General features: G+C 41.9%; 1 protein-coding gene across 1 annotated transcript in view; it reads right to left on the bottom strand.

Moving 5' to 3' along the window:
• Positions 1–3,261: 3,261 nt before the first annotated feature.
• LOC147001113 (uncharacterized) overlaps positions 3,262–21,181 on the bottom strand; it is a 126,958-nt gene continuing 109,038 nt past the window's right edge. The window contains exons 5-6 of the mRNA XM_085830218.1: positions 12,638–12,644; positions 3,262–5,034 (exon numbers count right to left, since the gene is read on the bottom strand). Coding sequence (XP_085686344.1) covers positions 3,393–5,034; positions 12,638–12,644 — 1,649 coding nt within the window. The 3' untranslated portion in view covers positions 3,262–3,392. The remainder of the gene's footprint in view (positions 5,035–12,637; positions 12,645–21,181) is intronic.

Here is a 21,181-nt window from a genome sequence, read left to right as displayed (position 1 = left end):
AGGTGCATTGGACATATCTCCAAAATCAGAAATTCAATATTGCTTGGATCAAGCTAAAGTCCCCAATTTGCATATCTATCAATCTGGTCTGTCTTCATTCACCTGACATGAATAAATACACGCTGGAAAATTACAAAGTTGCTCACCCTGTCACCATCAGCTTTTTTTTTTTAATGGTGACTCCAAGGTTAGTGATAAAAACAGGTGTCTCACAAAAAGTAACTCTTTCAAAAAGTGCCTCACTTGGCTACCCGTCCAGTGTAAGGAGAAAGAACACCTTGGGATAAATCACACATCTGATTAAATCGAAGCTGAATACTTAGCTTAGATAGCACCATTCCATTCCATGACAATGGTACTCGATAATGTAATAAGGACCAGCATTTATCACTCTCTGGCTAATGACTCTGAGCTCATTTATATTGTCAAAGAAGGTCTTAAATATTCCAACAAAGCTACATTACAAGAAAAACACTATAACCCCAAATGTATGGAGATGACAGAGTTCCTTAAAGAGGAAATGACCAAATCACTTAGAGAAATCCAGGAAAACAAAAAAAAAATTGGAGGAAATCAATAAATTCCACAAAGAAGTCCAGGAAAACACAAACCAAAAAGTAGAGGAAGCCAAAATTCCTATAAATAAAGCCAAGAAAGAACACACCAAAGGGTGAGGTAAACAAACTATTCAATACAGAAAAGTGGAAATAGAAACAAAAAAGAAAACTAAATCTTAGGAAATAGTGGAAATAAAAATTTAGGACTAAGCCGGGTGTGGTGGCGCACACCTTTAATCCCAGCACTTGGGAGGCAGAGGCAGGTGGATTTCTGAGTTCGAGGCCAGCCTGGTCTACAAAGTGAGTTCCAGGACAGCCAGGACTATACAGAGAAACCCTGCCTCGAAAAAACAAAAACAAAAAAAAAATTAGGACTGCAAAAAGGAACTACAGAGGCAAGGTTCACCCACAGAACACAGACATGGAAGAAAAATCTCAATCATTGAATAAGCAATAGAAGGAATGGGTAAATCAGACAATGAAAATGTTAAGTCTAAATCTTCCTGATATAAAATATCATGGAAATCCAGGACACTGTAAAAGGACTAAACATAAGAATACTTAGGAAGAGAGGAAGGAGAATCCTCACTCAAAGTCTCAGAAAGTATTGACAACCAAATCCTAGAAGAAAAACTTCCTAACATAAAGAAAACACAAGAATCATCAAAACACCAAACGAAAGGGATCATAAAATAAAGTCTCTTCCCTGTGTAATAATCAAAACACACAGTTCAAGGAAAGAATACTAAAAGCTGCAAAGGCAAAAAGCCAGAAAAAGCATAAAGGAAGATCTATTAAGATCGCAGATGTCTTCTTGGAGTCTGTAGACACCAGAAGGGTTTGCACACATGTGCCGCAGAAACAACAGGTGCCTGGATTTTAATATGTAAAAAAATGACTATACTGTAAATGGAAAAAATTAAGATAGTCCACGATAAACTCAAATTTAAACAACCTCTCACTAAATATACTGACCAACACAAAGAGATAGAGATAGAATCTAACCCGAGGAAGTTAAGGATACAAAGGAAAACACGGGTAGTAAATAATCTCTTACTGTCTACAAAAGAAGGGAAAGTACACACACAGTCCAACACCAACACCACCCACAGCTGCAACAACAACAGCAACAAAATACAAGGAGTTAGCAATCACCATTTATTGACTCATTCAATAGAAATGTTTTGATTTGGGAGAAAATGTAGCTGTAAGTTGGCCCAGGACTTTGAGGTGTTTGTGTTTGAAAGCTATACAACTTTCTGTCTCAGGTTGGGTGTGGGCAGTGAGGTTTTGAAGATAAACTTCTGAGTATACTTTTGTGTCTCTCACTGATCAGTAGTGACTTAATTCCAATAAATTTTTTTTTGCTTTTTTTGTTTTCCCAGACAGGGTTTCTCTGTGTAGTCCTGGCTGTCCTGGAAAGAACTCTAGACTTGTTGGGCCTCAAATTAAAAAATCAGCCTGCATCTGCCTCCCAAGTGCTAGGATTAAAGGAGTGAACCACCACCACCACCCAGCCCAATAAATTCTTATCCTTTGCATTGTCCTGGTGTGTGAGTTGTGTTGAACCTGACTGGACCCAACAATGTAAAGGCTTTACCACACTGCTGACATTCATAGCATCCGTCTCCAGTATGAATAGTCTCATAAAAAGAAGAATATACATAAAAAGCTCAATGAAAAAGCTTCACCATACTAAATAGATTCACAATGTTTCTACCTAGTTCAAATTCTTCCATGATGAAGATGACTAGAAAATTGTGCAAAGGCTTTCCCATATTAAATATACTCAGAGGGTTTCTCCCTCAGCCTTTCAGTGGCTAGGAACAGATCTCATGACCAAACCAACTCTCAGAAAAGCAAACATTTAAATTGGGGTTTCTCTGCCATGCAGTTTGTCTTGTGTATGCCTAAACAACTATGACATGCAAAGGCTTTACTACATTCATAACATTGACATGGGTTCTCACTTGTATGTGACCTTTTATGTCATTGTAGATGACCGTGAAATCAAATGCTTTACAACACCAATTACCTTCCTAAGGTTTCTGTCTTCTATGTGTTCTTTAAAAATAATGGAGACTATAGAGTTGTAAAAAGTCTTTACCACATTGATTATAGAGACAATTAACTTTGAGAATAAGCTTTATCACATTGATTACATTTCTAAGGTTTCTCTCCATTATGGGTTCTTTCATGATAATGGAGACAACTGTGACCTGCAAAGGCTTTACCACAGTGATTACATTCGTAGAGTTTCTCTCCATTATGTTTTTTTTTTTTTTTACATTTCAATCTTTTATTAGATATTTTCTTCATTTACATTTAAAAAGCTATCCTGAAAGTCCCCCTATACACTGCCCTACCCACCTACTCCCACTTCTGGGCCCTGGCATTCCCCTGTACTGGGGCTTAAAAAGTTTGCAAGACCAAGGGGCCTCTATTCCCAATGATGGCAGACTAGGCCATCTTCTGCTACTTATGCAGCTAGAGACATGAGCTCTGGGGGTATTGGTTAGTTTCTATTGTTGTTCTGCCTACAGGGATGTATACCCCTTCAGCTCCTTGGGGACTATCTCTAGCTCCTCCAATGACGGCCCTGTGTTCCATCCAATAGATGACTGTGAGCATCCACTTCTGTGTGCCAGGTATTGGAATAGCATCACAGGAAACAGCTTTATCAGGAAAGTATGTGTTCTTTTATGATATTGGAGATGACTGTGACCTGTAAAGGCTTTACCACATTGATAACATTCATAGAGCTTCTCTCCAGTACGTTTAGTTTTCTGACGTTGGAGATGACTGTGAGGTGCAAAGGCTTTACCAATTACGGTCTTAGGGTTTCTCTCCAGTATGTGTTCTCTTATGACATTGGAGATAACTGGGTCGTGCAAAGGCTTTACCACATTGATTACATTCATAGGGTTTCTCTCCAGTATGTGTTCTTTTATGACATTGGAGATGACTGTGTTGTGAAAAGGCTTTACCACATTGATTACATTCATAGGGTTTCTCTCCAGTAAGTGTTCTTTCATGATGGTGGAGACCACTGTGACTTGTAAAGGCTTTACCACACTGATTACATTCATAGGGTTTCTCTCCAGTATGTGTTCTTTTATGACATTGGAGATGACTGTATTGTGAAAAGGCTTTACCACATTGATTACATTCATAAGGTTTCTCTCCAGTATGGGTTCTTTTATGATATTGGAGCCCATTGTGACATGCAAAGGCTTTACCACATTGATTACATTCATAGGGCTTCTCTCCAGTGTGTGTTCTTTTATGACATTGGAAACTACTGCGTAGTGCAAAGGCTTTACCACATTGAATACATTCATAGGGTTTCTCTCCAGTATGTGTTCTGTGATGACATTGGAGACTACTGTGTTGTGCAAAGGCTTTACCACATTGATTACATTCATAGGGTTTCTCTCCAGTATGTGTTCTGTGATGACGTTGGAGAATACTGTGTTGTGAAAAGGCTTTACCACATTGATTACATTCATAGGGTTTCTCTCCAGTATGTGTTCTTTTATGACATTGGAGACTACTGAGTCGTGCAAAGGCTTTACCACATTGATTACATTCATAGGGTTTCTCTCCAGTATGTGTTCTGTGATGACGTTGGAGAATACTGTGTTGTGAAAAGGCTTTACCACATTGATTACATTCATAGGGTTTCTCTCCAGTATGTATTCTTTTATGATATTGGAGATGACTGAGTTGTGCAAAGGCTTTACCACATTGATAACATTCATAGGGTTTCTCTCCAGTATGTGTTCTTTTATGACATTGGAGATTACTGTGACTTGTAAAGACTTTACCACATTGATTACATTCATAGGGTTCCTCTCCAGTATGTGTTCTTTTATGACATTGGAGATTACTGAGGTGTGCAAAGGCTTTACCACATTGATTACATTTATAGGGTTTCTCTTCAGTATGTGTTCTTTTATGACATTGGAGATCACTGTGACTTGTAAAAACTTTACCACATTGATTACATTCATAGGGTTTCTCTCCAGTATGTGTTCTTTTATGACATTGGAGAGGACTGTATTGTGAAAAGGCTTTACCACATTGATTACATTCATAGGGTTTCTCTCCAGCATGTGTTCTTTTATGACATTGGAGACTACTGAGTCGTGCAAAGGCTTTACCACATTGATTACATTCATAGGGTTTCTCTCCAGTATGTGTTCTTTTATGACATTGGAGACTACTGAGCTGTGCAAAGGCTTTACCACATTGATTACATTCATAGGGTTTCTCTCCAGTATGTGTTCTTTTATGACATTGGAGACTACTGAGCTGTGCAAAGGCTTTACCACATTGATTACATTCATAGGGTTTCTCTCCAGTATGTGTTCTTTTATGACATTGTAGATGACTGTGAAGTGCAAATGCTTTCCCACATCGATTACATTCATAGGGTTTCTTTCTAGTATGGGTTCTTTTATGACATTGGAGATGACTGCATTTTTTAAAGGCTTGACCACATTGATGACATTCATAAGGTTTCTCTCCAGTATGGGTTCTTTTATGATATTGAAGATGACTGGGTGTTGAAAAGGCTTTACCACATTGGTTATGTTCATGTGTTTTCTCTCCAATTTGTCTTCTTATAGGACATTGAAGATGACTGGGACATGAAAAGGCTTTAGAACGTTCATTACATTCATAGAGTTTCTCTCCACTATGATTACTTACATACCTGCAATGAAAATTGGTACATGTGATATGTTTACTACATTAATTTCCCTATTCAATCATTCCATCAAGATGAATAAACTTTACAAATTGGTCTAATGATAAAGATGGACCGGATCATCTGGTTTTGTCACTTTATATATGTTCATGGTGTTCTCCCTCATTATGGATTGTTTTGCATCTTTCGAGATATCTGTGATGGTTATTACATGGCTAACATTTATAACATCCTTTTTATACGGGATATTTATATGGTGTATTTCATCTATATGAGGAAAATAGAACAACTCATAGCTTTGTAACAGGAATTGCTTTCATAATTTTTCCTGTAGCGTGAATTGTACCACATTTGAATGTGAACCAGGACAAACAAAAGAATTTACAAATTCCTACAACCCATAAAGATTTTCTACAGTGTGAGCTTTGGGAAGTTCCCAGTAAAATTGGAAAACCAATTCATAGCAAAGTTTTATCATATTCAGAATGTCTACCAAAGATAGAATATGACAATTTTCTCAAAGTTCTGGGATAGAAAGCGGTACATTACTTCTTTCAATATCCCTATGCTCAAATAGCTTTTATCCATTGGGACACATGATATATATATTAATAGAAGAGTAATAGATGCATTCACACTGTTTGACTTTTTGTTAATCATAGACGTGTAATATATGAATTAAGGTTTCTCCTATGACAACACTCTTGATTCTCATAAACTGTACCCTAAACAAATGATCAATTTCACTATAAGAATATGAGCATCACCAACTTTCCCATGGATATTTTGCTTATCGGAAGGTTTTGCATATATATTTATCACTATTCGATGTGCAATATCTAAGTCTTGTAAGTCTATACACATTGTTCAGATCAGTATAGCTCTAGTAGAGGTAGAAATTGAATAAAGGTATCCCTTAAGGCAATGTTTCCTCGACTTTTTTTTTTTAAAAGGAATGCTTTGATAAATAAATCACATAACTACATCTAGGCAGTACATTTTTTTTAAGAATAGTATTATTAGGGCTGGAGAGATGGCTCAGTGGTAAAGAGCACAGACTGCCCTTCCGAGGGTCCTGAGTTCAAATCCCAGCAACCACATGGTGGCTCATAACCATTTGTAACAAAATTTGATGCCCTCTTCTGGAGTATCTGCGGACAGCTACAGTGTACTTATATATAATAAATAAATAAATATTGAAAAAATATTGTAATTATAGTTACACCTCAGGTATTGACATTTTACACTCCTGCTTTGATTTAGAGCTTCCATATCATAGTAAAATTTCCTTAGAGGCATAATTGCATAAGCTTTCACGTGAAAATTACCTTAGATTTCTTCTTGAACTTTGACAATGTCTTTCAATATGATGGTTTTCCCAAGTGTAGCCTAAAAGACAATACCAGAATAATGAATGATACAGTATTGGAAATAAGGCAAAATTCAAGGTACTGTGAATTTTTACATCACTGGACACTATTTATTCAGCTCAGTCTTCCTTGTTCTCAATTGTAATAGCAGAGCACCAACACTCACCAAGAGACATGTCTTCCCACTATTTTGAAAAGCAAAAGAAAATTCACAGTCATACCTATAACAGTGAGGTTCCAGTAGGTCTCCAGCATCACATCTTTGTAGAGACTCTTCTGGGAAGGATCCAGCAAATTCCACTCTTCCCCAGTGAAGTTCACGTGCACATCATCATAAGTCACTGCATCCTAAAATATCCCATACATGTGTACATCACAAAGCATGGTACTGACATCATTGTAAAGCAAATGTACGCTTCCTTGACCATATATTCATGTAATTCTGGTGCTTCCTCCACTGACTTCCTGACACAGAAGTTATAACCTAAGTACCATAATATTTTAAAGGAAATTGAGTTGAAGGTTCACCTGTGTTGCTTATGAACATTTTAAATAAATAGGGGAAAGACTTTCGAGAGGAATTTCAATTGTGAGGGAGATGTAGGGTGAAATAGATCAACAGTACTGAGCACATATCCCCGAAATTGTAAGAAGAATCACTAACGAGAAAAATCATGGACAAGCAGGGTGTATTTGTTCATGTCTTTAATCCCAGAATCACGGGCAGGTATACGTCATTGAACTGGATCCCTGTCTGTTCTATGTAACACATTCCAGGGCAGCAAAGGTTACATATTAAGACCCTTACTCCACTGCAAAAATCAACCACGGAGACAAAAATGATAGAAAGATCTCAGTTGTTTACTATAGTTCCTAGAAAGAAGTATACATTCCCTGCACTTATGTACTCATCTAGCAGAAACAGGAAGTGTACCGCTTTAAACTGCAACATTAGTAAAACTTTACTAGCAATCAAGGCACATTTAATGGACCAATGGACAGATGAAAATATTATTAATATAAGTGTTGAACATAAAAAGCAGCATAAGGCAGGAGAGAGCGATAACTCAGCCGAGGAAAGCGTTGCTGGTCTTCCAGATAACAGTGGTCAATTACTAGCATTCACGTGACCCATGGCTTTATGAATAGGAGTTCTGAATCCACCTTCCAACAACACTAAGGATGAGGCACACATGATATTCATATTCACGCACACAGGCAAAACACTAATATTTATTTAAAAATTTCAAAACAATCACAAGAGTTTGGGGAAACATCAACACCCAGAATACAATGACCCTGAACCCTCAGGCAGTATTGATGTCATGAGCATATGCCATCCTAAAAACTAGACTATAATCTATGTGCCCACGGGGTACATACGGGGCCCCAACCCCACTTAACGGAGAAACAGAGAAGATTGGCAGGAGGGAGTCTGTGAGGGCAGGGACCTAGAATACGGACAGTGATCAGGGTGATAATGAATATCTAAATTATAGGATAAACAAAAAAAAAGGAAAGAAAGAAATAGGAAAATTTTGAATGTATATACACTTTCATCTTCCCCAAGATGAATCTAGAAAGGCTCCTGCACTGTTTAATGTCTAAAGTCTCTGCTGACACTCAAGATAATATCTTGACAGCCACATCTTACAAAATCAGAAAGCAAGTTATATCTTTCTAACACAAAATGGCACTGAATACCCCTTCCCATTCCAATCGATAGGAATGTGCACATAGGGAGAGAAGATTGGACCAAGGCAAGAAAAACAGCAGGGCAAACACCAAATCCTATAGCTTTGTCTCAAACACATTGGACTTCAATTGCTAAAGGCATAGATGGTGCTCTTCCTGTAACTTCTCATACATCTCTCAGTTTGGGTACTTCATCTCCCTGTAAGCATCTCTCCATGGCAGATTTCTCAATGTGTTAGTTTTCTCTACAACCTGTGGTCACAAAATGCAACTCAAGCATCAACCGCACCACCTAAATGCAAGGAACTCAGAGTCTTCCCTGGGATCCTGACTTTGTCAAAAGATGGCTGGAATGGTGCTAAACTGAAACCATAGAGAAAGAATCTTTGACCACGCTATTTTCATCTTTCATTTTACAGAAGCGGCACAATGTGGATGATGCTGTGACGTTTGGCTTCTAAATTAATAGACCCTGTCTTCCTTGGACCACATTTGCAGCAGTTTTTGTTTAAGGTTCCATCCTGGGATGAGGAAACACTTTGAATACTCCTTCCATTAATTTAAAACACAGCAAGCAGGAGGAAGTGCTACAGTTAGGGTACCTTCATAGGCATATACCCACAAGGGCATTTTCTCCATTAAGTTCATAGCCACTTTATTTATAACAGTTAGAAACAGGAAAGAATGCAGATGTTCCTCAACTGAAATGTGGACACAAAAAAAACATGTTTCATTTACAAAATGGGATGCTATTCAGATATAAAAAACAAGGACATCATGAATTTTGCAGAGAAATGGGTACAATTAGAAACTAATATCTGGAATGAGGTAACTCAGGCCCAAAAGGACATGCATGTATGTACTCACAAGTGAATAATAACCATAAGTACAGGATACCCACACTGCACTTCATAGACCTAAAGACAGTAAACCAGACAAGGCACAAATGAGCATGGTTGAATCTCACTCAGAAGGGGGTATGAAAGAGACAGAAGAAGCAGGTAGAAGGGAGAAAACTGGATGGGATGGTAGTCAAGAAAGGAGGGGAGTGTTAGGAACAGATGTGGTAAGAGACAAGAGAATGACAGAAAGCCAGGAAAATGAAATGAAATCAGCAGATGCTGGGAGGGTTAGGGTAGAGGCATCTGTCGAATGTGCCTGAGAATATGAATGGGAGGGCACAAATGCGGCTAGGGAGGTGACTTAGTTTAGATATATAGCATTGAGTTATGGACCATGAAGAGGTGACATCTTGCAGTCAGGCAGAACCAGCAGTGAAGTGTTCAGTACACCAAGAAAACCAAATATCTTTCCTCCCAAAATTTGTTCTGTCTGCAAGTAAGGTAGGCACAAAGTTGTGGAGAGCTGCGAGAACAATAGCTCGGGACAAGTGGCACCAAGAACCCGGGAACTTCATACCATCACTGGTGCAAGGGACACCCTCCTTTTGCGGTATCTAGAATGGAAAGCTTTGTGGCAAGACTCCTGCCAAGCACAGGCAAGGGCCAATGCCGCCGTTGAAGGGGACCAAAGAACAGGGACTTTTGAGTTGCTTACAGGTCAGGGACAACACGCTACTAACCAGACAAATTACCATTGGGGAGCGTACGCCCAGATCTCAGCTGCCGCCATTAAGGCAGGAAGGCACTCTCTAGGAAGGGAGAGGCAAGTGGACATTTGACAAAGATTACTCAGGGCGCCCAGGAGTCGTTCTCAGACTTTGTGGCTAGAATAACAGAAGCGGCAGGGAGAATTTTTGGAGACCCAGAGGCAGCTATGCCTTTAATTGAACAGTTGGTCTATGAACAGGCTACGCAGGAATGCACAGCAGCTATTACACCCAGAAAGAGCAAGGAATTGCAGGACTGGTTGAAGGTTTGCCGTGAGCTTGGAGGGCCACTAATGCCAGTTTGGCAGCTGCCATTCTACAAGGGCAGAAGCGCCCTGACACGGCTGAGCTCAAACTCTGCTATAATTGTGGCAAACCAGGACACTTAAAAAAGGACCGCAGAGCCCTTGTCAAAAGGAGAGCGCCAGGACTGTGTACTAAGTGTGGGAAAGGATATTATTGGGCCAGAGATTGTCACTCAGTCAAGGACATTCGAAGCAGGCCCCTGCAGCCAGGATTTCCTCAAGCAGTAGAGAATGAGGCGGACCTAGTCCAGCCTCATTTTAATAAAACAAAAAGGGGGAGATGTGTAGAGCCGTGAGCAATCGCCATTAGGAGATGGCACTGGCTTCCGCTGTGCCTAACTAGTAAGCAAGCCTTGTGCACAGGTTCAAGAGTGAATTCATACCAAGTCACTGTCCATCTCGGTGCACAGTAATGAGGTGATGGGCGAGCAACAAATCAGGTGGTGACACGCCACGCTGAGGGCTATATAAGCAGGACCATTTTCCAGGATCTAGGTCTTCCCTCCTGAAGAAGCAATAAAGCTTTTGCTGCAGAAGAATCCGGTCATCTGAGTGTGTTCTTGCCAGAGAGAACAATAGCTCGGGACACAAAGTTGAAACAGAGACTGAGGGAATGGCCAAACAATACCCTGCCCAACTGGTAACCCATCCCAGGGGACGCACCAAGGCTGGCATTACTGAGGATAATTTGTTATACTTGCAGATAGTAGCTTAGCATCACTGTCCTTTGAGAATCTCCATCCAGCATCTGACTGAAACATGTGCAAAGACCCACAGTCTAACACTGGACAGGGCTCAGGGAGTATTTTAAAAGAGTTGGGGAAAGAATTGACGGCCTCTGAAAGAATAGGAAGTCCATGAGAAGACCCTCAGAGTCAAATAACCCAGAACCTAGGAGACTCTCAGAGATGGAGCCACCAACCAAAAAGCACACACAGGCTGGGACGGAGGCCCCCACCATCCAGAGCAGGACATATCCCTTAAGGTGTTCCTGTCTGTGCAAACTCTTTCCCTAACTGAGCTGCCTTGTCTGACCTCAGTGGGAAAGGATGTGTCTAACCCTGCAGAGACTTAACCCTGCAGAGACTTGACATGCCATATGGGGGATACTCAAGTGGTTCCCACCCTCTCTGGGGAGATAAAAGGGAGTCAGTGATGAGGGACTGTGGTAGGTGAAATGTGATGGGTGTACCGATATGAATGTAACATGAATAAAGAAGTAGGAAGATTGGACAAATACTTATCAATAGAATAAAAATATACAAATCAGGCAATAATTTTTACTCAATACTCAATATCTTAGGGCATAAGCCAAGTACAAAAGATTTTTTTTGACCAATATATCACACAAATGACCTCTTCCTAAAGTTTTCAGTCCATTTTCCACTGAAATATTATGACCTCAACTTCGTGTGGCTGCATTACTGTCAACACTCCAATCTTCCAGACCCTATGGGAACAACCGATTAAGCTCCATGTACAGCTTTCTATGACTTTTGCCATCTCAATTTCTGATATTTTACATATTCCTTCAAAAGAGACTATAGATTCTGTCCAGCAGCAAAATCGGCTTTTGAAACAATTGCTGTTATTGTTATTTTTTTTTGTTCTACCTTGCAACTCTGCTGCTGTGATTGTTTCCTCTGAGCAGAAGCATCGAAGGTAATAAATGTTTGTTTTACATGGTTCTGTCGGATCACAGCCCACCATACTGGGAGCTCAGACTAGAAACTGAAGCTAGAAAATGAAGGCAAAAACATTTGACAAACACTACTTCCTGCTTTGCTTTCTTGCTTGGTCACTCTCTCATGCTCTGTAGCCTCCCTCAGCCTTGAAGCAGGATGATCCAGACTTTGACCTTGCTGCCACTAAGAAGGAGATTACCTAGTGTCCTAGTCAGGGTTTCTATTCCTAAACAAACATCATGACCAAGAAGCAAGTAAGGGAGGAAAGGGTTTATTCGACTTACATTTCCATAAAGCTGTTCTTCACCAAGGAAGTCAGGACTAGAACTCAAGCAGGTCAAAAAGCAGGAGCAGATGCAGAGGCCATGGAGGGATGTTACTTACTGGCTTGCCTCCCCTGGCTTGATCAGCCTGCTCTCTTATAGAACCAAGACTACCAGCCCAGAGATGGTCCCACCCACAAGGGGCTTTCCCCCTTGATCACTAATGGAAAAATGCCTTACAGTTGGATAACATGGAGGCATTTCCTCAACTGAAGCTCCTTTCTCTGTGATAACTCCGGCTGTGTCAAGTAGACACATAAAACCAGCCAGTACACCTAGGGTAGAGCCTTCTGACCTTGATGGCTCTATTTGCTCTTCTCCAATACTCTGCTTCCTGCTGAAAGGTCCTAGAGACTATCTGGAGACAAGCCCTGTAGATCACCTATGGGCTGGCTCCAGGCACAAAGAATGGGCTGTCAGAGGATGGGCCTACCCTCTTTATAAGCAGGGACTCTCAGTAAACTTCAGAGGCTTTGAACAGAAAGGATTGTCTTGGCCTCATTCTTTTGTTGCCCTCTGATCTCTTTCAGCCCGGGGCTGCCTTTCTGGGGAACCCAGTTCACATGGCCACAGGGAGCTACAATTCTCACCTAGCTCTCTCAACCAACCCACGACCACTTGCTTCCCAATATTGCCACCCTTCATGGAAGAGTCTTCCTATATCAATTATCAACATTATCTCTCAGAGACATAGAAACCAGCCATTCTGATAAGGGCACACCTGCAACTGAGGCTCCTTCAGATGACTGTAGTCTGAAATGTTGAGTTAAAACAACTATGACACAGAGACAATAATAAATGAGAAAGTTGTAAAATTCCAAAACCAACGATCTAACCATCTCATTACAGGACCCCTGCCACCACATCAGGGAGTTGGAGTAGTGTCTGAGCCAGGATAAAATGGGAAGGGCTCCTTGCTCAGAGCATGGGAAGATACAGTGGAATGGGGAAAAGAGAGGCTGCACTGCCCTGTGGTGACGTGTCCTTAACCCTGGATTCCCAGGTCAGTGAGACCAAAGAGGTGGCCAAACAGCTAGAAGGTGAATAAAGGAGCAGATTGCCCCACAGACCTGGAAATAAGACTGCTGGTCTAAGGAAGATATGTTAATTTTGCTGTAAGGGATGAAAAACATCCTCCCGTATACTGACAGCTCCAAGTTCAAAACTACAGAGTCACATATAGACTGAGAACAGGGTTGTTTAGAAGGTCTTTGTCCTTTCCACCTTTTTGCAGAGTCTGATTTTGCCCTGAATGTGGTCAATTTAATGGGTACAGGTCCTCTTGATAAGAAGGACTTAACCCAAGGTGGAGGGTGAGTAATTATATCAATTGGGATGGAAACAGTCTCACTTCCTCTCTCAGTAAGAGAACACTAAAGTGGCACACACATAATAGAGGGCCACAAGGGGGCGGTGCAGGCTACGTAGCATATTCCACCACTTGTACAGAGGAGAAAATGGCAGCTGTGAGCCATGGAGCAGAGTTCCAAGACTGCTGTAACTTCTAAGAAATTAAGACCAGGGGCACACGACCCCTGTTCCATGACCTGGAACATCTTCCTAGCCCTTTCTTGCCATGACACTCCAGCATTTCCACTTCATTGGAGTTCCACATTTGCTTTGTTCATCTCCCTCCATGAGTACTCAAGAAAAATCAAAAACCAAGGTACACAGACACATTTCTGACAGACACGTCACTGATACAAAGAACAGCAATGACACATCCTAACAGTGGTCTTTCAACCCTTCAGATGGGAGTCCTGAGGGTCTTGGGGTTCCAGTCAAAGCATCAAGGTTTTATGCCCAACTCACAGAAACTGCAATGACCAGCACAGAGCCAATTGCAATGCAAACACACAGAGGTCTTTTTTATGAGCTTAGTAACAAGGACTCTCAGCAGTCAAACTACCATTAGATACAAACTGAGAGACCAAGTCTAGAGGTTTTGAGTATTTATTGTAGTTACAACAAGAGTGGGGAGTTTGCATACAAATCAGCATTGTTAATATTTTAAAAAGTGTATGTCTGGCATAATGTGCAGGAACCAAGCAAGGGGGGCAAAGAAAAAAAAATGACAACCATGATGGGTAAGCTGTTTTTGGTTTTGTTTACTATAGGAGGTCTTAGGTATCTCTATGTAGCTTGATCCTGCTGATGTACCTTAACTGGCTGTTGATAAGGGGATTTTGTCATGGGATTTTTGCTGGAATGTACAAATGTACATTCTCAAAACGCAAACTATTTGGGATTTACAAACTCCTCTCTGTTGCTAACCCGCTGATTATAGACAGAAACTCGTGGTAAACCACAACCATGCCTGTCTGTAGACTAGACTTTGTCCAAAGACTACCTGACTATCTGTTACTGTAGACACTAATACCAGCTGCCCTTACCACTGGAACAGAATACCACTGGAAATTTCCTCTCCTCCTGTGCAAGCCTCCTATAAACACCATAGACAATCTCCACATGCCCATCCATTCCTGCCTCATCCCTCTGTCTCAGCCCCCACTTGGGCAGATACTCCCTGTTCAACCACATTCCATGCCTGAAAGGGCACAAGGTAAGCTTCCATAGATAAACTTCATGATTGATTGATTTACCCCAGATTCAATTTTCCCAGTTGTTCCAACATTGTATTAAACACCATGGGGTACTTGACCTCTCTCCTGACTATGTCTCCTTGTGGATTACTAAGATCTTCTGTTCCTGCCTGTCTCTTCTCCCAGCTTTTAATATCACAAAGCATCCACTGTTGACCATACCCACCAAACAGGTCAGTAAAATACGAAACTGTCAGTGAACACTCTCTTCAAATACATGCATCAAACAGTAACCCAGAAACAAAACTCCCACCCAAAAAGACAAACCCAGAGACCAGTACCTAGGTCAATAATCACCCCAACAGAGATGGCTACACACCAGCAAAGCAACATAGAGAGTAACAGCCAGAAACAATTGCAACCAAGAAATCCAAGCTATCCCATCACAGCACGTCTGAGAAATTAAAGCATGCAACAGATAAAGTGCAAAAGAGGTTGTTTGGGGGAAGGGAGAGGACTGAGAACCTGGGGAAGGGATAGAAGTACACAAGAGGACCTGCAGACAGGCACACAGACAGGGAGAAGAAAGAGAGCCATGAGGGGAGAGATGACAGAGAGTGTGAATGTGCAGAGAACAGAGACAGGGAACAAAAATAGAAAGCTGCTATAGCTGGTGGCTGATGTATATAAAGCATGCTTGATAACAAACACAGGGGATGGAGGCAGGAAATGACATAAGCAGTTGCTAAGTCCCTAAGAGCAGGACCTGTACACTGACAACTACAGAAGCAAGGTTCACCCGCAGAACAGGTAAGGAAGACAAAATCTCAGGGATTCAAGATGAAGAGAAAAAATTGATATCTCAGTCAAAAAAATGTGGATTCTAAAAGTTTCATGGCAATAAACAACTGGGACTTCTGCAAAATACGTGAAGGCGAAAATTACAAACGATTGAAATAGAAGAATATCCTGTCCGAAGTCTATAATTTTTCAATAAAACCATAAAAATTCTGAAATTATTAAAGCCCCTTTGCCAAATAATAATCAAATCACTAAAAATATGAAGTAAAAAATGAAAAAGCTGCAACAGAACAAAATTTAACAAAACCTATACAGTAACTCATTAGGAGAAAGCCTATCCCTTCCTCCAAGAGCAGTGGGCCTTGATGAACAGAGACTTTCTATGGTTTTAGAGCTTTATTATAGAAAGGCACGGAGAAAGAGAGAAAGTAGAAGAGAGAGAGAGAGAGAGGCCCCCCTAGAAGGCTAGAAGGGGGAAGGCTAGATAGAAAGAGAATAAGAGGGAAAGAGGAGAGGAGAAGTCAAGAAAAAGGAAAGAAGAGAGAGGAGAGAAGTGAGAGGTAAAAGAACAAAGGAGCGAGATCAAGAGAGATAGGTGGGGCTGAACAGTCCTTTTTATGGGCTTTACTGTTGCTAGGTAACTGGGGAGTAGTTTAGCCTGAAGGTCAGAAACTAGGGGCATTGTCTAAGTGACTTTTAGCCAGGCTTCTCTTGTGGTGGCTGGGGTGGGGGTGGGGGACAGTAATTTAGGCAGGGGCCTGAGTTCCAGAAGCATGAGGGAATTAATGCCTTCCTTGTCAAGTAAGGAATTATCACCCTTCTGGGGTTCAGACCTCAGCTCAACTGGAGACCAACCTGTCTGTGCATAGCCCAATGCCCCACATGAATGTTGAGTTCTCTCCCAGGGCTGGGAGGGGTGAGAGTCCACTTGTAGGACAGGCTCAAATGCTAATGTAGTGCAAACCACATCTGAGATCTGGAAATGCTCTGGCCCTGGACTTGAAGCACACTTTAACCTTGAGCAAGGGTGAGACCCATTGGCCAATCAAGGAGGCGGGATCTTCCAGGTGCCTTTCCCCAAGTTCACTGTGGAGGCTTGAATGGTTCTCTGTGTCCTGCTCTGAGCTCTGCTGTTGGGTGCTGTGAGAGGACCTCAGGGAAGCTCTGATTTCGAGGCATGGTGAGCACAGGGTTACCCTGCCCCTTGTTCAGACCCAACTAGTGGGTCAAAGGCTTAGATGCACACCTGGGGCTGACAGGGGAGTGTATGGCAGCTCTCCCACATCTCTGTCCAGATCATAGGTGGAACTCTGGCAGGGTGTAGGCCTTCCCCCCTTTCCTTTCTTCCCCAGGGCCCCGTTTTAGTTCCCAACACATTCCAGCTCAGGCTAGTCAGCTGCCTGCTCCTGCCCTCTGTGAGCAATGATCCTGCATTACCAGGACCTGACTTCAGACCTTGCCTGAGCTTGCCTCACAGCACTTGCCTTCTTCTTCCTGAAATCCAGAGGAAGAGCTTGCATAGCCCATTACCCAAGGTGCAGTGGGGTTATCAATGTGAGTGGGAGGGAGCCCAGGCAATGAACATTAAAGAGGGATTTTCGGAAACAAGAGTTTTGTTTGGGGCTCAGTGCTGGGCTCAGGGAGACTGCAGCTCCTTTTCACCAGATGATACCAAACAACCCTGGGAGGAAAGCCAGAAATGTAAGGGAAACACTGTTGAGCCTTCTTGGTAGCCAGCACATCGCCATCAGTGGCAAAGTAGAGAAAAGCCACAGTTGTATTAGGACAGGTTCTCTAGATAAACATATCTCAAATCAGAATGAATTTCTCTGTGGATATAGAAAGGAAATTTAATAGAATGTCTCTCTAATGTCTAATATAGAAAGGCTATCAGCCAAGGGAAGTTAGAAAAATCAAGGACGGGTTATCTCATGTTGCAGGTTATTACAGCTGATATTCACTATGTACCAGAATTCTGAAGAAATAAGTACTTTCCAATGCCAATTTTAAAACTCAAACTAGCAAATCACCTTTTCTAAAATACAAAAATAGGGCAAGTATAAACAATGAAAGAACAACCCTGTTCATTGTCTTTTATGTATGTAGGATGCCAAAAGAATCTATTGCCTAGATTGAAGGTGGATCTGACAATCTCAAAAGATCAAGATTAAGAAATGGTTTCTCACTTCAAAAGGTATAATGAACACATTTCCCTCACAGTAAGCAGGGTTAGACTTAGGGTTAGCCTATTAGAGGGTTACGGTTAGGATTAGGTTTCATAGTGTTAGGGTTGTTAGAGGCAAGGCAATGGTCAGGAAGCAGGGGTGAGCTGAACTGGAAGGTTTATTATTTATTTGTTATTAATTTATTCTTTGACAATTTCATATTTGCACACAGTATATCTTGATTATTTCTATCTCTCATTCCTACCTCTACCTACATCCTCTCTGACACTTGCACCTTCATGTCTCCATTGTGTCTTCTTTTTCCTCCTAGTTCCCCCATTTCTCCTCCCCCTCCATCCCCTCCTCCTCCTCTTCTTCCTCTTCTCTTCTTCCTTCTCTTCCTCTTCCTTCTTCTTCATCACCATCACCATCATTAGTACGGTCACTTAGTGCTGCCTGATGGAATATTACTCAATATCTGTTAGGCTGGATCTTGTGCATATAAATGGAATGGCACTGCCCAGGGTGCAATGGTCACATTATATCCAGAAAACAAGTGTTTTACCAAATGTGTCCTCTGATGCAATTTGTACTCCCTCTTTTGCCATGTTCCTGTGGGTATTAGTTTTGGAGACTTTTTCTTTGATCTGAGAAGAATGGATCCTGATGATTAGGACAGCCCTAGGTGGAAGGTTTGTCCCTAACAGTTACCTCAATTGGCATGGTTTAGCTTGTGCCCCTCTAAGAAGCAGCAGCCACCACACACAGATCTCCTGGCCTCGAAGACCCAGCCTCAATCCATTCACTATGAGACCTTTATGTACACAACCCAGATGGTTTTCTGGAACCCACAGCCCTAAGGGACCAGGTATATTATTAGACAACTCACTCTGTGGCAGTGAAGGCCTCTCAGTAAACGCCTCTAGAGGTTACAGAGGCAGCTCAGTTGGTAGAATGTTTGCCTGGCATTCAAGAGGCTCAGAGTTTGATCCCTGGCACCACATAAAATAAACATGATGAAACATGCTGTAATTGCAGCCTTCGAAGGTGGAGGTAGAGGCAGGAGGATCTGAAATCCAAAGTTATATTTGGTACATAGAGTTCAAGGCAACCCTGAAGCCCTGACTAAAAAGTAAAACAAGAAAAGAAAAGCCTCTAAAAAAAAGGGCCTCTAATGCCTCCCCAGGGGTTAGCACTTGATATCTCTGGAGTTGTCAGTCTTGGCTCCTCTAAGTTGACAACAATGGAAGCTGGCCTGCAGAGACTCAATGGACACTAGCTTGAACTAAGGAAACCCACTTCTGTACAGTGAAAGGACATAGAAGAACCAACCAGAGTGGTCAGAACTCCTGTTTTGTCAACTGCTGAAACCCAGAGTCACATGACTCTATGGTGCCTATATGACTGAAAGACCCACAACGTGAGGACTCCCCCAAGTTCTGACTCAGGAGAGGCGACACCCCAAAATCACCCACAAGAAACGGTCTTGCTGCAAATTGCAAGAGGATTTTTATTCAAGAGCGCTCTTGGGCCCATGGTCATACACCACGCAGGGGTAGAGGACCTTGCCCCCCCCCCCCCGAGTAGCTGAGTAAGGGGGTATTTAAAGGAAGAAACCACAACTCAAGGAGGTGGGGAGGGCGTTGTTGGAAAATACCAAAAATACCAGTTAAGAGTCACAAGGAAGTGTAAAGTCACAAGTGTCAGGTTATCTCTCAAGACAGTTTCTAAGAGCCCCTAACAATCTAAGAGCCCCTAACAATAGCACATTTGCATTGCAGGTTCCAGTAATGGTCAGGGTGCCATTCTTTGAATTGAACCCAGGAATTGGGTGGGTGGAGGAATGTCGCTATCTGTTTTATGACCAGAACCTGGAGCACTAAGCCACAAAGACCACACTCCCAAGCCTGGGCCTAAAAGCCTCGAATTTTGTTTTTACTTTGCTATACTTCTTCATGACCTCTCCCAAAAAGAAATAATTTAATGCTTTCTTACTTTACAATTACTTTTCTTTATTTTTTGAAATTGTAATATAATCTAATCGTTTCTATTCTCCAAACCAACCCACATATCCCTGCTTCCTCTCTTTCAAATTCATAACCTCTCTTTTCATTTGTTATTTCATACATATATGTATATTCCCTAAACATATAAACACAGCCTGCACAATCTGTATAATATTATTTATATGTCTGGCTTTGGTGCTGACCATTTGGTATTAGGCAACGAACTGGCAAAAGCACATTTTCTTAACATAGAATTAAAGCTCATAAAAATGCTAGTTATAGCCAGGTGTGGTGGTGCACCTCTTTAATACCAGCACTCAGGAGGCAGAGGCAGGTGGATTCCTGGGTTCGAGGCCAGACTGGTCTACTAAGTGAGTTCCAGGACACCCAGGGCTATACAGAGAAACCCCGTCTCAAAAAAAACACCCACCACCCCAAAAAAAAAAAAAAACCCAAAACCAAAACCAAACAAATAAACAAAAAACAAAAAGACTGCTTTCAATACAAGTCCTCTAGACAGCCAATCCTCACAGTAGACCTGGTCTCTACCACTAAGGCATGCTGGACAGTGCCACTTTTACCTTGGGGATGATAGGAGACCCATGCTTCAAGTACCAGGGAATGACACCCAGTTCAAAGGACACTTCTGCACTGCCACCACCGCAGCATCCAAATGAACCCCTACTCCTTTGCTGGTCTCCCCACTTTTCTCCTAGGCCTAGGAACAAGCACTGAAATGTCTTTAAACTGTGAAGCAGTGACTGGAGAAATGGTTTATTGTAAGAGAACTTCCTGCTCTTCAGGAGGTACCAAGTTTCATTCCCAGCACCCACAACCAAGCAATTCACAGCTGCCTACAACTCCAGCTGCATAAGCTCTAAGGACATCTGCATTCTGAGTGTCACACACAGATACAAATCAATAAAAAGTAAATCCTAAATAGGAAATCAGACCATGGGAGTCTGAGCACCAAACCCTCTAACAGCTTTGCACCACTCCACAGCCAACGTGCAAATTCTCTCCCCAAGGTAAAGCCCAGTGCTATCTGGACCTAAGCCACCCCTCCACACAGGCCCCGCTGCTCTCCCTCACCTCTGATCACAGGCCTTCTGTCTGCCCTGATACTCACATCTCAGCCCTTTTCCAGGATTCATCTATGCCTAGGTCTTTGCAAGCAGGCAGCCTCTACATTCCAGACTGCTCAAAGGTCACCTCTGCAGAGATGCCTGTCTTGACTTCAGTTTCCTCCCCTCCAAAACCACATCCTATCCCCAAGTTATGCATAACCTTGTCTTATCACTACCTGTCACGCAACCTGACATAATCACCTCTCTATCAGTGATTATCAACTAGGGAAGAGCCTTTTACAAATATAAAAGCTCCAGGCCTCAACCAAATCATATGAGATCAG

The sequence above is a fragment of the Mus caroli genome, unplaced genomic scaffold (assembly GCF_978045245.1).
Source record: "Mus caroli unplaced genomic scaffold, Mus_caroli_1 scaffold_14, whole genome shotgun sequence".
Lineage (NCBI taxonomy): Eukaryota > Metazoa > Chordata > Mammalia > Rodentia > Muridae > Mus > Mus caroli.
Note: the sequence above shows the minus strand (reverse complement) of the source record. Positions and strands in the feature narration are given on the sequence as shown.